General features: G+C 41.2%; 1 protein-coding gene across 1 annotated transcript in view; it reads left to right on the top strand.

Moving 5' to 3' along the window:
- The window catches only part of UGT8 (UDP glycosyltransferase 8), a 59,476-nt gene extending 48,584 nt beyond the window's left edge, over window positions 1–10,892 (top strand). Inside the window, exons 3-6 of the mRNA XM_060246869.1 lie at window positions 3,391–3,533; window positions 5,871–5,947; window positions 8,088–8,307; window positions 8,680–10,892. Coding sequence (XP_060102852.1) covers window positions 3,391–3,533; window positions 5,871–5,947; window positions 8,088–8,307; window positions 8,680–9,043 — 804 coding nt within the window. The 3' untranslated portion in view covers window positions 9,044–10,892. The remainder of the gene's footprint in view (window positions 1–3,390; window positions 3,534–5,870; window positions 5,948–8,087; window positions 8,308–8,679) is intronic.
- The last annotated feature ends 4,617 nt before the right edge of the window (window positions 10,893–15,509 follow it).

Raw genomic sequence — 15,509 nt, 5'->3', positions numbered from 1 at the left:
TGCTCCACAGCTCATAGGAAGCATTGGTTGCAAGCCATCCACATGGTTTCTTTTCCTGGCAGAGAAAACAGAAATGTAATACCTAGTTCTTGCACATTTAGAAAGTATGTGCTATCATTGGCTTGGCCTGTTGTCTTTCAGGTTTCAAAAGCTGTAGAAGCTCAGAACAGGCAAGATGGCAACAACCATGTATGTATGTATGCATGTATGTATGTATATGGTAGCCTGCCCAGGAAGTTGCCTAGCTCTGGGCTGGAGCAAGCATTTCCATTACCTACTAGAAACCACCAGCAATTAGGGCTTCTGTGACTGATAACAGACAGGCATTTTGGGGCAGTTTGGAGGCGTCCCAAACCAGGACGGCCCAAAATGAGCCGCCCCGGAGCATCCTCACAGTCACCCACATGCCGCTCGCCTCCGGTCTGCACGGCTGCCGGGCGCCTCTGCACAGGAAGGCGACCCAGAAGCTGGATTCCTCTTTGTTCCCCCTCAGGGGGAAATGCTGATGCGCATGAGTGCTCCAGCGCTCTCAATGGGTCCTTCCAACCCCCCCCCCCAAAGCAGCTTGGGGCGGCTTGGCGGCTCCACACCGCTAAGCCGCTTCACTTGTGCCCTCCCCCCTCCAGATGGCGGGGAGGCAACTACCGGCCGGCTCAAATATTTGCTACCACTTTCAAAGTGGTTGCTTTTCGAGCCGGTTGGAGCGGCCAGAAGGACAGGGTGAGTGCGAGCTGAGGACGCCCAGCAGATGTTTCTGTGTGGAGGGATTATTTGGGTTGACTTCAGAAGCTTCTCTGAGTCGGCCCAAAGTGCCGGTCTGTAATCAGCCCATGGTTACCAATTTTAGGTAAAGAGTTGCATGCAGGGGTCGTTTTGTAGAAAAATAGGTGGTGAAACTCATCCAGGGATTGTTATGCAGCTACACATACTATTCAGTGGACGAGTTGGAACTCTCAGAAGTAGGAGGTGGAACTCTCAGAAAGGTTCAGGAGCTGTGCTCCTGTGAGCTCCCACTGAATCCGAGGCCTGGTTGCATGTATCAAATAGTTTCATGCATTATTGGTGTCTTAATGACTACAAGCACACTGTAAGATAGATACACTTTTTTATTTGTGTGCCATGAAATGTGTCCCTGACAATGGTTTAGCTAAGGGCTTGGAAAAACAGTAGTAACATGCAAAGGTGCAGCCTGTTGTAGATTATGAAGTTAGATAGGATTAAAAGGAAAGAACATTCCGTTCTCAGCATCTAAATACAGCCCATGGAGATTTCCTTTTGTAACGTTTCAATGTTTTTTAATGTATACCCATAAACAGACACACCTTGCATCCTGGAAGCTGAGATAAACTGTCCTTAAGAATGAATCAGGTATTTAATGGGACATCCAACTTTGCCCTGTGTGTGATTTGGCTTACTTTGTGCTAGACTGGACAAGTGAAACCTTCATATTCAGGGCTTTTCCTATTGCATGTGAAAATTTCCCATTTCCTCTTAATTATTATATATTGGAACCCATTTTGTCAGGCTTTTAACTTTTTAGTTAGTGCTAGATACACTCTTGACTAACCTCCTGAAGTCAGTTAGGATTAAGGTTCCATACTGCAGATGACATATGTGAAGCTGAGTGATTATGCTTTCCTGAGGTATGCAAAGTAAATTTAAGGTTGAGTTGAGAATCATCCCACTAGGTCCTTCTAGGTCATAGTTTAAGTACCATGTTGCAACAACTCACTAGAATGGCCAGTGTTCTGAAATGTAAGAGTTGCGCACCATTGCTCCATATATCCAAGAACAGCTCCTGCCACTGTCCTCTCTCTCTTTCTACATTTGCCCCAGCACTGCATATCCAACCAGCTCCAGCCCCACCTCTTTTTTTGTGGGAAAGTTTTTGTGTATTACTTACTTGTTCATAGTTAATAAAGAATAGAGAGACAGGGTTACTTATGTATTGGATTGTTTGAGGTTCTTTATGCACCTCTGTACAGCTGACATGTCCTTTACTGCACATTTAGATCTTTAGTACAAAACATGGTTTTCTTCACATGTATACAAAATAAATTGCTTTGTTCGCAGACAGCTAATTTAATTTCTCTTTTAAATAAATGTTCGGTTTGCAAGAAATAACTGATTTACAGAAGCTGTGAGTGGAAAATGTTAGCAGAACCAGCAAAAGGCATGGGCTGGGGAAGCTGTTTTTTCCAGTACTGATTATTGTTAGTGTAGTCTGTGTATTCCTTATGGCATTTGTTTTTCTTATAAAACATAAAAAGAGACTTTAGCTTTCCAGTTTTTGAGTACTAAACCATTCTAAGATTTTAAGTCAAAAGCTATTTATTTTGTTTTAATTATTAAATGTTAGGCTAATACTTTTTGGCTGCAGGATATTATTTTAGGAAATAAAACATCTTTTAAATCTGCATTCTTGGAACACATTTTAATCTTTCTTTGCATGCATAGAGAGCAGATTGTGAAGGCTGTTGTGCACATAAGCATGCGTTGGATACATTTTATGCTCACAGGACCTAGATACATGAAGTTGAAGCACCTGGCCTCCCAGGTCCTTCAACTTCATGTATCCAGGTCCTGTGAGCATAAAAAGTATCCAATACCATAATCATCTCAAATACAGAGCTTTTTCCCACACAGCTTACCGCGGAGCAAAGTGCCTCCTCACCGCGCAGCGTCTGCTCGGATTTCCCACCAATTGCTCCGCGGAAGCAGGAAGTGCCGGGCTTTTTGTGTCGCAAATGTAAATCGCTAAAACCCAGTTTACGTTAGCGACGCAAAAGCCGCGGATCTTCCTGCTTCTGTGGAGCAGTTGGTGGGAAATCCGAGCAGACGCTGCGCGGTGAGGAGGCACTTTGCTCCGCGGTAAGCTGTGTGGGAAAAAGCTCACAGTGTACCATTATGGAGCAGTGATAGGGGGCCTTCTGAATCCCCTCAGCAGTTTATCCAGCAGGATTCATTATTTGATTGTGGTCTGATTGCACATTATACCCTTACTTATGGGACTGAGAGAATGTAGAAAGGCGGCATTGGCAGTGATGTCCCTGGACTTTTGTTTGGTTCCTTCCTATTTGTTTCTACCACCAGGTCCGTAAGTGCAAGGGTTCTTGTGAGAGCCATTAGGAGCTTCCTTTCCTTTGGATTGTCTGCTTATTCTGCAGTGGTCTGGCACAAAGCAATGTTGTTTACATTTTACCCAGGCCCCATGTACAGAGACTGGATCCTGCTGATAAATAATTGCTGACATAGCTTCAGCTGAAGCTTTTCATCATGAGGATTCTCCATGTCCCATCCTTTAGTAATAAGGGCACATTTGCAATATTTGAAGATAATGTTCATGATACTATGCTTCTTAGCCTTGACACTAGGTCTCTGTTTCTTCAGGATCTTCAAACGTGGGTGGATGGTGCTAATGAAAATGGCTTTGTACTTGTTTCGTTTGGAGCAGGAGTGAAATATTTGTCTGAAGATATAGCTCATAAATTAGCACATGCTCTGGCAAGACTTCCTCAAAGAGTTATTTGGAGGTAAGTGTTACACATTTTTGCAGTTGGTTTAAATCATTTTTATGGTATATAGATGCTGGCCAGGAAGGTTTAGAAGTTCAACAAGAAGATGGCCAGCAGTGGCATTACCTGTTCTAAGAAGGGTTTTCCCCTCACCTACCCTTATTTGCCACCTTTTCTAGTTATTGTCCACAGCAGGTGTGAAAGAAGGATGGAAAATGATTTAAGGTCTCCAGGAAAAAGAGGTAAATATTTCATCCAGATATTACAGAGTTGTCTCATAATTTAATACTGCTTTTGAGTTGAGCTTTCTTTTGAACTTCTGTGTCCAGGACCAGACAACTCTCAACTTATTTGCTTAGTGTTGCTTCTGAGTCATACTTGTTTTTAATTTAGGGTATTATCATACGAAAGTCATTCATTTTGGGGGCACAGATCTAGCCAGCAAGGCAAGTCTAATTTTTATAACTTTGTCACCCAAGCATTGCATTTGGTAGCTTCCCCAAATTCAGTAATTAACATAGCATGAACATCTGTAATTTAATGTGGTGAAAACAACTTCAGTAGTAGAAATCAATCTTGTCCCAGAAAATACAACCACACAGTTCTAGAGGTATAGGTGAAGGATTTTGTAAAAATTCAAGGTGTTTGAAACAGCAGAAAAAGAGGTATAGATTTTACTCAAAAATTTTGGAGTTGTTCCATTTGGATACCAGCTTTCTTATACAAGATCACTACTTTGTGGTAGTTTCCTTTAGCTGAGAATTGATTTAAAGTGTTTTTTTTGTGTACTTTGGCTTCCAAGCATGTTCGTGTAAATTGTTTCTTGTCTGTAACATTCATCACTAGCTTTATCTCATTTAATGTCCCAACACACACCAAAATACTTCTTTGCAGGGCTTTCTTTGGTAGAAAAAGCCCAGCAGGAATTCATTTGGATATTAGGTCACACCCCCTGATGCCAAGCCAGCCAGAACTGTGTTCCTGCTAAAAAAAAAGCTGTGTTTCTTTGACAAAAAATCAAGGGGATACACAGCCTCCTAAGATTGCGGGACATCTAGCTTATTTAAATAAAATCTTCCCCACACATCTGCTTCTATACTTAAAATATATGGTAGTATCTCTAAAGCAGACAATTCACTGCCAGTTCACAATTCAAGGATAAGTTTTGATGTGAAATAGTAGTTTGATATCTGAGGCAAGAATTTTAAAAGAACAAATAAGATAGATGCATTATTTGTGTTAGAGAATTTTTAAAAAATCATTCATCCTGCATAGGTTTCCAAACTCTGTCAAGAAGTAGCCTGGCTTTGGTACTGGTACTTATTCGTTAGTTACAGCTTCAGCTTGGAATTCAAGTTCACTGTAACCTATGGACCACAGGTTTTAAGACTTAAACCACCACCTTATGAGGATCCTCAGCCTTTTATCATGTCCCTTGAAACTGATAGTTTCAGATAGACTTGAACAGCCTTAGCACCTATGTAGTAGCATTGTCATGTGGAGCGGAATTCCTTTTTTCAAAATTACGTTTTTAGGTACACCCACTGATTCCCTTTATTCTCTTTGCAGATTAATCAATGCACCTTTTTGTAGCTTCAGCCCTTGAAGTTGTTTTATGTTCTATCCCACAAGGAGGTGATTTAGTAGAGTAATAGGAAGGTTTAGGGGGGTGATGGGAAGACATTGTCTACTGAGTATCTACAGAGTGAAATTCTGAAATTTTGCAGAAACTTCCCTTCCTGACCCTGCTCTCATTGAATTTCTCTTTGATCAAAACAAAATTAGAGGAAAAGAAATGGAATGTTGGATTTAAAGGATAAATTTGGTAGACAGTAACCATGTTATAAGTTAGACGTTGTCACATAAACGGGTTCCAACTGCACCAGATTTCTTCTTTCCCCAAGAGTCAGACTAATTGTTACAAGTTTGCTCATTACCACAGACAGACCTAAAACAGTCATGCTTCTCTTTCTGAGGTAGAGCCAACCCCTCTCTGAAGTGCATTCCTTCTGAGACAGAGCTGCATTCTTGCTGAGGAAGACTAGAAGCTGTCAGTTGCTATATTTCTCACAACTCATATTCAATTAAGCCTCTAAAAAGTGATTGGATGTTAAAGCACCATTCATATAAGCTCAAGCACTAATAGCTAATTAACTTTTTCACCTTCAGGGGCCAGACAGTCACAACTTCATATATGTATTACTTGTTTATTTTTTTTTAAAGAATTTTTCTGTCAGGGGTTTTTAACCTTTGAGGATTAGTCACTTTGATTAATAGAAAAGTGACTAACAAATTCATATACACATCTTTACCCCTTTAAGAGTGACTATGATTTTTTTTTCTTATGTGTTTTAGGTTTTCAGGAAATAAACCTAGGAATTTAGGCAACAATACAAAACTGATAGACTGGTTACCACAAAATGACTTGCTTGGTGAGTACTGTTGGAAGTTTTTAGCCATTGTGTGAGACAGGATTCTGGTCTGATCCAGCAAGGCTCTTCTTACATTCTTTAAAATCTGTGCACTCAAACACTATTTTGTTATAGTAACCTTACCTGAGTTGTTAATGTATACTTTGAGCAAAGCAGATGGTTTAAACCAGGGTTTCCCAAACTCCCCCCTCCCCCGTGGCCCAGTTATTTTGACACTTCTCCTTCGTGGCCTACTAAAATTTGGGGGTGGAGCCAGGAGACAAGAAATTATGTACAAACATGCTTAAAACTCTTGCAATATTTTGTTTAGGAAAGGTAGGAGAATAGGGGGATTTTGCAATGCAATTTTAAAAATAAAAATCAAGAAAAAGCACAAGGGTCACAGGGGAAGAAGACAGGGGGAAAAGAATGGCAGAGGGAGAGAGAGAGAGGGAGAGAAATAGAGAGAGAAAAGGAAGGAAGGAAGACAGGGAAAAGACTGCCTGACAGAGAAAGAGAGAGAGAGAGAGAAAGAAAGAAAGAAAGAAAGAAAGAAAGAAAGAAAGAAAGAAAGAAAGAGGAAAGAAGGAAAGAAGGAAAGAAGGAAAGAAAGAGAGAGAGAGAGAGGGACGGAAGGAAGGAAGGAAGGAAGGAAGGAAGGAAGGAAGGAAGGAAGGAAGGAAGGAAAAAGACTGCCTGACAGAGAGAGAGAGGAAGGAAGGAAGGAAGATGGAGAAAAGACTGCCTGACAGAGAGAGAAAGAGAGAGAAGGAAGGAAGGAAGGAAGACAGAGGAAAAGACTGCCTGACAGAGAGAGAAAGAAGGAAGGAAGGAAGGCGGGAAAAGACTGCCTGACAGAGAGAGAGAGAGAGAGAAGGAAGGAAGGAAGACAGAGGAAAAGACTGCCTGACAGAGAGAGAAAGAAAGAAGGAAGGAAGACGGGAAAAGACTGCCTGACAGAAGGGGGGGGGGGGATAAAGCAAATAGGGTTGTTTTCCGGTACCCTTCCAGGCATTGAAATTGACCTGGGGTGGGGAAGGGAGGGAGGAGGAAACTAGGCGTTTGCCTCCCCCCACGGTGTCCTGCCTAGCTTGCCCTACCTCCTCTTCCCTCCCTTCCCCATCCCAGGTTAATTTCAATGTCTGGAAGGACTCCACTCTGGGCTGTGTAAAGGCAACCCCCCCCCCCCGTCAATCACCTGATCAGATAGGAAAGTAGCGCTGAGCTCACTCAGCACCCGGGCAGGCCAGTGGCAGCAGGAACCAACTCCATCCCAAAAGGGGGCCACTGCTGCAGAGGGTAGAGCCGAGCCCCAAAGCCAGCCTCTTCCCCCCCACACCCCGTGCCTGATCAGAGGGAAGCCACGAGAAGGCTAGGGCTGCTTCGGCAGGACCAGGCTGATTCTAGCATGCTGAAGGAGGCTTCTCCCCCTCCCCTTCTCCCCCTCCAGCCTGCTCTTCCAAGAACGTCGAATCAGGCCGGTCCCTGTTGAAGTGGGGGTGTCATAGGTCAGGGAGTGGGGGCCCAGCTGCTTACAGGCCGTGGACTGGTCCGGGACCTGGGATTTGGGAACCTCTGGTTTAAACAACACACTGTATTCTTCAAGAATGTTCCATTAGAGACCTTTTCCAATTATTATGTAATTTGTAATCTTGCCACTGATGTTATTTGCTTACTATTTATTGATTATGTAAATATGTTCTTCCCCATGCACCAACACAGTAATAGAAACTAACATACTGGTATGTGGTATACCACAATCATTACTGTCATTGCTAAGGTGATGTTGAAGGCAGATTACTTCTTTGTTCACTACAGACATTTATCAGACCTAATCTGCTCTCATTAGGAAAGTGAAACGTTTTATTTTGTTCAAGTTAGTGTTGTTAATGTGGGGTCCATACAGGAAGCGAGGATGCAGATTTTTGATCTCATGTATAATTTCAAAAATGAAAGGTAAGGAGCGTTGGGAAACGATCGTTTTGTTACGTGATTTTCAGCTATAGCTGCGGCAGAGGAAACAAATTTAAGGGAGATGGGGGAATTCCTGCTTATTCAAATGGCAATTCCTATTTCAGACACATGGATTTCTGTTCTGTTATATGATAAGATACATTTACATCGATAGCAATTCTTCTGACGCCTTTTTTTTTTTCTTTAGGTCACTGTAATATTAAGGCCTTCCTTAGTCATGGTGGTCTGAACAGCATTTTTGAAACTATGTACCACGGCGTACCTGTGGTGGGAATTCCTCTCTTTGGAGACCATTATGACACTATGACTCGAGTTCAGTCCAAAGGCATGGGGATATTACTAAACTGGAAGACTATTACTGAGAATGAATTATATGATGCTTTGGTGGAAGTTATTAATAATCCCAGGTAATGCTTTTTTCTTTTCTTTTTTACTAACTTTTCACTGATATGGAAATAGAAATTTTAAGAAGTAGCTAATAGCTATGGCATAGATCCTGTGCCTTACCTCCTTTTGCACAGCTCTTTGACAGTTGCGCAGGAAATCTTCCACTGTGGAATTTATTGCTCAAGCAATAGGTGCCTTTGGGGAGAAATACTGGAGGAATGCACACCGCAGTGGAGGATTGCCTTTGCAACTGTATTGCTACTCAAGAGGAAAAAAGGCATGGGATCCAAGCCTGTGTGTCATAGCTTATCCTGCATAAAATTATGTGTGGATCTTGTAGCAATGGGTAATGCCCACTGAATTTGCTGAATTTGTCTTCTTTCTTCACACAGCTACCGACAACGGGCTCAGAAACTGTCTGAAATTCATAAAGACCAGCCTGGTCATCCTGTTGAGCGAACCGTCTACTGGATTAATTATATCCTTCGGCACAATGGAGCGCAACATCTACGTGCTGCTGTTTACACCATTTCTTTATATCAGTATTTCTTATTGGATATTGCCTTTGTCATACTGCTCAGTACTGCCTTACTCTGCTACATTTTGTCCAGGATAGCAACATTTGTCCGCAAGCAGAGCAAACATCTTTGGTCTGCTGATGATCACACTGCTGTTAATGGACATTACCAAAATGGGATACCAAATGGCAAGTATAGAAGAAATGGCCACATTAAGCATGAAAAAAAGGTGAAATGAGCCAACTTCCCTATGTACATGAGCAGTGAATCAGTTCTAGAATTGAATTTTATAGCTGTAACTTAGTTTAACACCTACTTAAAGTAAAACCTCAATAAACAGTTCTAACTCTCCCCTACAGTATGTAATCTTATGCGGTTAAATTCTGCAGAACTAAGGAGAATCTTTTTTAAAAACCCAGAAATGCAAAGCAGAAATACAAACCTAAAATGCAGAACGTATTTTATTCTTAATACTGATGCAGAAAGGTTATTCTGGCACTGAAGTTTTTAGAAGCCTTAATTGTCTGACGTAATTCAATAAGTATATCTATGGACTCTCCATCTGTGAATCTAAATGTGTGTCTCAAATAAGGAAAGGTTTCCCTTTACTTGTAAGGGTTTTTCCTGTTTTCCTAGATTCATTCATATGTTACCAGAGAGAGCTTCGTTTTATTTGTCTAAGGTTCGATATGTTATCTGAGAATGATGTCATATAGTCATCTTTTCTCGAGTTTGGAACACAGCAATTAACAAACTGCTGACTCAAAATGCAGCCATATAGATCATATTCTTAAAAAGCACTGAAGAATATGATAGCAATATACCAGACTTTTGATAGACTATTTAACTCTTCACAAGAGTATAGCAAGCTGTAATTTTATATTTATGTATAGTTTTGTTTCATTTTTGTCTTTCCCCACATCTATAATTTATGCCATTGTAAGGGTGTTTTACTCCAAGAATTAAAAGGGCTGTGTGGATAGATGGGATACTGAACAAAATAAATGAAGTAGAGTGGAGAAAAAACCCCAGGTTCTTTGAGAAGGTTTTGCCATATCCCTTGAGCAATGCAGAATCAAACCATTGTGGTGGTTTGTTATAAAGTTGAATGTCTTTCCTTTTAATTCACTGCATTATTGCTATGGATATTACTGTAATTAAGTTTCCCCCACCCCCTCTAAATCACAGTGTTTCAGAGGTTCACTTTAAATAGTTCTATTTATGCTCCTTATACTGGGTCTGGGTCACACAATCCATGTCACTTAAGTTGCCAACATCAGTTCCAGAAATATGATGGAGGCTATCTGTTCAGTCAGTTGCCACCATCTTAATAGAGGTTTGATTTCATGCATGACATTAAACCTGATTAGAATGTTTGCCTTTTCTCATGTCCACAGTAGCCCTTTAGCACAACACTCTTTGAATCACTGTATTGATACAGGACTTTTCTGTCTAACACAAAGAATGGGGACACAGGGCATTGGACATAAAATCAGGACAGTCCTGTTGAACCAGCATTGGCAACTATGAGTTTATTAGTCTCCATGTCATTCTGTTTACTTGGAATTTGCACTACACATGTTGTGAGTGTATGCTTTATTTATTTTCATTTTCCAGTCCCATGACTGACAGCAATGTATGTGGGGTCCATTTACTGAGTACTGTTCATTAACATTGGAAGAGTTCCGAAACAATACAGAATGCTTAAGATCATTTTCGTACACGGTGACATGATATTTCATTTTGTCCCATCAGGAGCCTCGATCTTAATAGCAATAAAGTAGCATTGAAATATGTTTCTAATATTCAGTACAAGCAATTGTACTGCTTTCCAGATACTTGAAGAAAATATTATCAATAAGCCTGTTAGCTTTATCTTTTTACAATCTTATCAATATGTGGTAACTAAAAGAACACAAAGAGGCAATGAATGGTGGGAAAGTGACAGAACCTAGAGTGTATGGATGAGCTGGTTTTAATGTTTTTCGTATTGAAGAAGGTACACAAGCACTGACCGGATGATTAAGAATAATTTAATCTCCACTGTGATAAAAACTTAAGCAATAAACATGGATTTAATACAGAAACACATTGTTGGAAGCACATTTTGTTCAAGCACATTTGTCCATTTATGTATGCAGGAATAATATCTTAATTCATTATTCTTGTGCCTCAAAATAGTGATATGAATAGGCTTCAGTTTGCACAATCTGTTATGCTGAAATAATGAGCATTGAAATTACTTCAGCTTCTGATTTAAGAAAGTAACTCCTAGATAATTCTTCCTTGATCAACACATTTTAATTTCATGATGACAAACCACAATAGCTTATCTTTTCATATTCAGGAGTTCTTAATTTAGAGAGCAATGCAATCCTGAACAGGCCTACTGAACTTCAGTTCTATTTAGTGAGACTTATTCCTATAAAAGGTTCTTAGAATTGCACCGTTACCCAAGAAACCAAGAAGGGGATCTAAATGGTACTTTCAAAAATTGACTCTTTTTCTGTGTTCCCACTTTTGTACACCCCTATCTCACTCCAAAGATGTTTTACTTAGTTATCAAGTGTAAGATGTTAAAAATAACATCGTTTAATGCAATGTGTGTCTAGTATGTCTGAAAAGAAGCCAGGTCATAGTCCTGCTCAGCTAGAACAGTTATCATTCATGCCTCCTTAGGAAGAAAAAATTATATTCCCCATGGTACAGAAAGGAATGTGACTTGCCGAAGTTAAAGAGAATCCATTTGTCTAACTTAATAATAATTTATTTAAAAAAACATTATGAACAATAAACATGTTGACTAATAATCCATAATCTTTTCTCAGCCCAGACTAGTTGTTGTGAGTGCTTTATTTGCAAGTGCATGCACAAGATCTCACAAAAAGTAATAAATATGTACAGAAATACCTGCATTGGCATAAATCTCTGCATAGTTTACACTTCTACTACTGGCATCTATTCTCCTCTAATATTTCCCTTTCTATAAAGCTCAAGAGACACTTAGCTTCAACCAGGGCCAGGGCCTTTTTGGGATCAGGGCCCTGCGAGAGCTATTACAGTTCTTCAGGGCTTGCAAGACAGAGCTGTTCCGCCAGGCCTTTGGGTGAGGTGGTGGGCACTGAACAGTCTCAGCCTCCAATGCTTTCTGGTACCTGTCCAGTGCCCAGATGCTGCTTACTACATATGGGGGGGCACCACCTGTACAACAGGGTACCATCACCATTTGACAAACATTATGATTCAGGCTACTTGCCATTGCCTATAAAATACTGAAGGAGATTTGGGTTACTAGTATTTTAATGCCATCCTATTTTAAATTGTTTGATTGTTGGATTTTATTGGCTTTATTGCGTTTTTACTGTATTGTCAGCTGCCTAGTGCCCGCTTGTGGGGTAGCTTGGGATATAAGTTAAAGCATCTCAGGGAAGGGAAGGCAGCATGGCATAACCCAATCTTGTCACATCTTGGAAGGTAAGCAGGGTTCATACATGGAAAGGAAAATACCAAGGAAGACTCTGCAGAGGAACACAGGAAGTTGCCTTGTGCTGGCTGACTCAGACCATTGGTCCATTAAGTTCAGTACTGGGAGCAGCTCTCAGGAAGGGGGAAAAAAGAGCTGCTTTTATACCCTGCCTTTCACTACCCGAAGAAGTCTCAAAGAGGCTTATAATTGCCTCGCCTTCCTCTCCCCACAACATACACCCTGTGTGGTAGGTGGGGCTGAGGGAGATCTGGGAGAACTGTGACTGACTCAAGGTCACCCAGCTGGCTTCATGTGGAGGAGTAGGGAATCAAACCCAGTTCTCCAAATTGGAGTCTACTCCTCACCACTACACCATACTGACTTTCACATCACCCACTAACTACTACTTGGTACTTTTATTTGGAGATGCTGATAATTGAACCTGGGGACCTTGTGCATGGCAAGCAGATGCCCTTCCACAGAGTCACAGCCCTTCCTCAAAGACTCTATAGAGGAAGGCAATGGTAAGTCAGCTATGACTTGACAGCACTTTATACACAAAAGCATATCAAAGAAGCTGCTTAATAACATAAAAATTTGCCTGCCCCTCTGTTCCTATACTGGCTATTGTCGCATCCTACCTAGTGCTCCTAATTTATGATCAGATTTCTCCTTTAAAGAGCCATGGTTAGGTCCCTACTGTACCAAGTCACAGGGTTGCAGATCCTTGGGTTAGTTAAGAGGAAAATGAATACATTCCACTGGATGTGCTCAAAAGTTGTAGTTTGTATTTCTTTTAATCTGCCCAGTGTGTATATTGGTGCTGCTAGGAGCTCACCAGTTCCTTTTAAATGGAGTTAATGTCAAAGGTGAGTTGAGCAGGTTGGAACTAATGCTAATCAATGAAATGATATTTCTCTAAAAAGTAAAAACGGAACATAGATGCTATTATCTCTCCCTCCCCGCTCTTTGCCTTTGTATGAGCCCTTAAGAAACCAAAACAATAGAGAACAGAAGTGGTAACTGTGCCTTATGTCTGAGAGATTACAAAGACTGTGATTATTAAGCCTGGAAAAGAGATGCAGAGTGACCTCACAGAGGTGTTTATAGAGGGTGCAGTGAAAGCCGATCTGCATCTCCATTTTCTCTGTTGCATAAGACAAGAAAGAAGGCACCTTTTGATGGGCATAAAAAGGGGAAGAAGGCTAAAGTAACTGAAAAGAAACTGTAGTTAACAGTCCTGCTTTGCGTAAAACATAATTGCTGTGATAGATGGAATGTGCAGCCATGGAAACGAACAAGTTAGACTACAGAAGCGAAGCAGTTGCAGTGCTCTAAGTTGTAGCATCTGCCATGATAGCATCCTATCCCTTGCAAGAAAGACAGTAGCATCATTCTCCCATTAACTATCCCAAGACTTATCTTCAGTCTGAATATGTTTCACATGGTGGGGAGCTGCTTTCATATATAGATGCATACAAAGAGCGAATCTCTACAGTGAAGACTGTGCCTCTTCAGCTAAGGATATTGAACCCACCACTTCTTTTCCAAAATTTGGAAGTAATTTATTCAAGTATATTTCCTACTATTTTCTTGGTCAGTTTTGAGGGTGGTGTAGAGCAGGGGTGTCGAACTCATTTGTTATGAGGGCCAGGTCTGACGTAAATGAGATCTTGTTGGGCTGAGCCATGTGTGTACCGATTAGGTAGCAGAGATATAAACTTTATAAATGATACAGACAAACACAATTAAAGGTTTTTTAAAAACTTAAAACCTGCTTAAAATATGGCATCCAGGGAACTGGGCAAAGGAAACTCTTGCTCTTTCCTTCCTTCTCCATGGAACCAGGAGGGGGAGAAGCCTCAGCCAATAGAAGGAAGAGAGGCTTGGATCAGTAGCTCTGCTGTGTGATTGAGAGAGCCTGGCAAAGCAAGCTGTTATGCAGAAGGAAGCAAAAGAGAGGGAGAAGGAAGCAGATGACAGCCAGTTGCTCGGGGGCCTGATAGCAGCCCTCTGAGGGCCTGATTCGGCCCCTGGGTTGCAGGGTTAACACCCCTGGTGTAGAGGTTCTGGAACTTCTCACTCAGTGTTTTCAATAAAGAAGAGGCAATCTTCAAAGTGAGAATTCTTCAGGAATACAGTTCCTATCAAACTTTTATTGTGGTTACATTCAGTTTAAACAAATAGAAAATTGCTTGACTGATGAACTGTTAGATGCTAAACAAAATGCAAACAAAACTATTTTATCTCAGCAACTACTTCTGTAAATGACAGTTTATATTTATACATGGGTATAATTTATTCCATTTGTACATGGTATCTTGCAAAACAACCAAACACACACACAGAATTAAGAATTGTATCCACACAAGTGGGAACCCACAAGGATTTGCCAGAGGCATCTTTTTTTCTTCCCCCACTATTTCCTCTTTCCCTTTCCTGAGAGCTTCAGTAGCCTTTCCCTTTTTCCTGCTTCCATCCTTCCTTCTAAGGTAGCCACTCATCAAATGAGACCTGGAGATCTTCTGGAATCACATCTCCCAGCTACAGAGATCAGTTCTCCTTGGGATTGCCAGGTAGGAAATTCCTGGAGGTTTGCAAGTGGAGCCTTGAGAGGGTGAGGTTTGGAAAGAGAAATGACCTTAGCACGGTATAATGCCACATACTCCACCCTGAAAAGCAACCATTTTCTCCAGGGGAACTAATCTCTGTCATTTGGAGATCAGTTGTAATATGGGGTGATTTCCAGCCCTCACCTGGAAACATAGGTGTCTGGAGAAAATGGCTGCTTTGGAGAGTGGAGTCATGGAAGTTGAGTGATATCAAGTAACCGAGAAGTTTCTTCCAAGCCCATGATTATTAATTTACAGATGGGACCTGAAAGATCTCTTACAATTACAACTCCAGACAACAAAGATCTGTTCCTTGGAGAAAATGACTGCTTTGGAGAGTGGACTTTATGGTATTTTTCTCAGCTGAGGACTGTCCCCTCCCCAAACCCTGTCCCCCACCGACAAAATCTCCCAATAATTTCCTGAACTAGAGCTGACAACCCTAGTCAGACCTAGCTCCAAAGTGCCCCTCAAAGGCCCCCCTCCTCCTGCCTTTTTACTCACAGAAACTGAAGCCTGGAATACTGTGGTTGCCAAGCAACAGCCACTGAGGGAATCCATTGATTAAAGCTACAGACTCTCTTTTTACCTTTTCCAGATTTTTTTTAAGCTGCCTGGTGTATTTT

The sequence above is a fragment of the Heteronotia binoei genome, chromosome 9 (assembly GCF_032191835.1).
Source record: "Heteronotia binoei isolate CCM8104 ecotype False Entrance Well chromosome 9, APGP_CSIRO_Hbin_v1, whole genome shotgun sequence".
NCBI lineage: Eukaryota > Metazoa > Chordata > Lepidosauria > Squamata > Gekkonidae > Heteronotia > Heteronotia binoei.
Note: the sequence above shows the minus strand (reverse complement) of the source record. Positions and strands in the feature narration are given on the sequence as shown.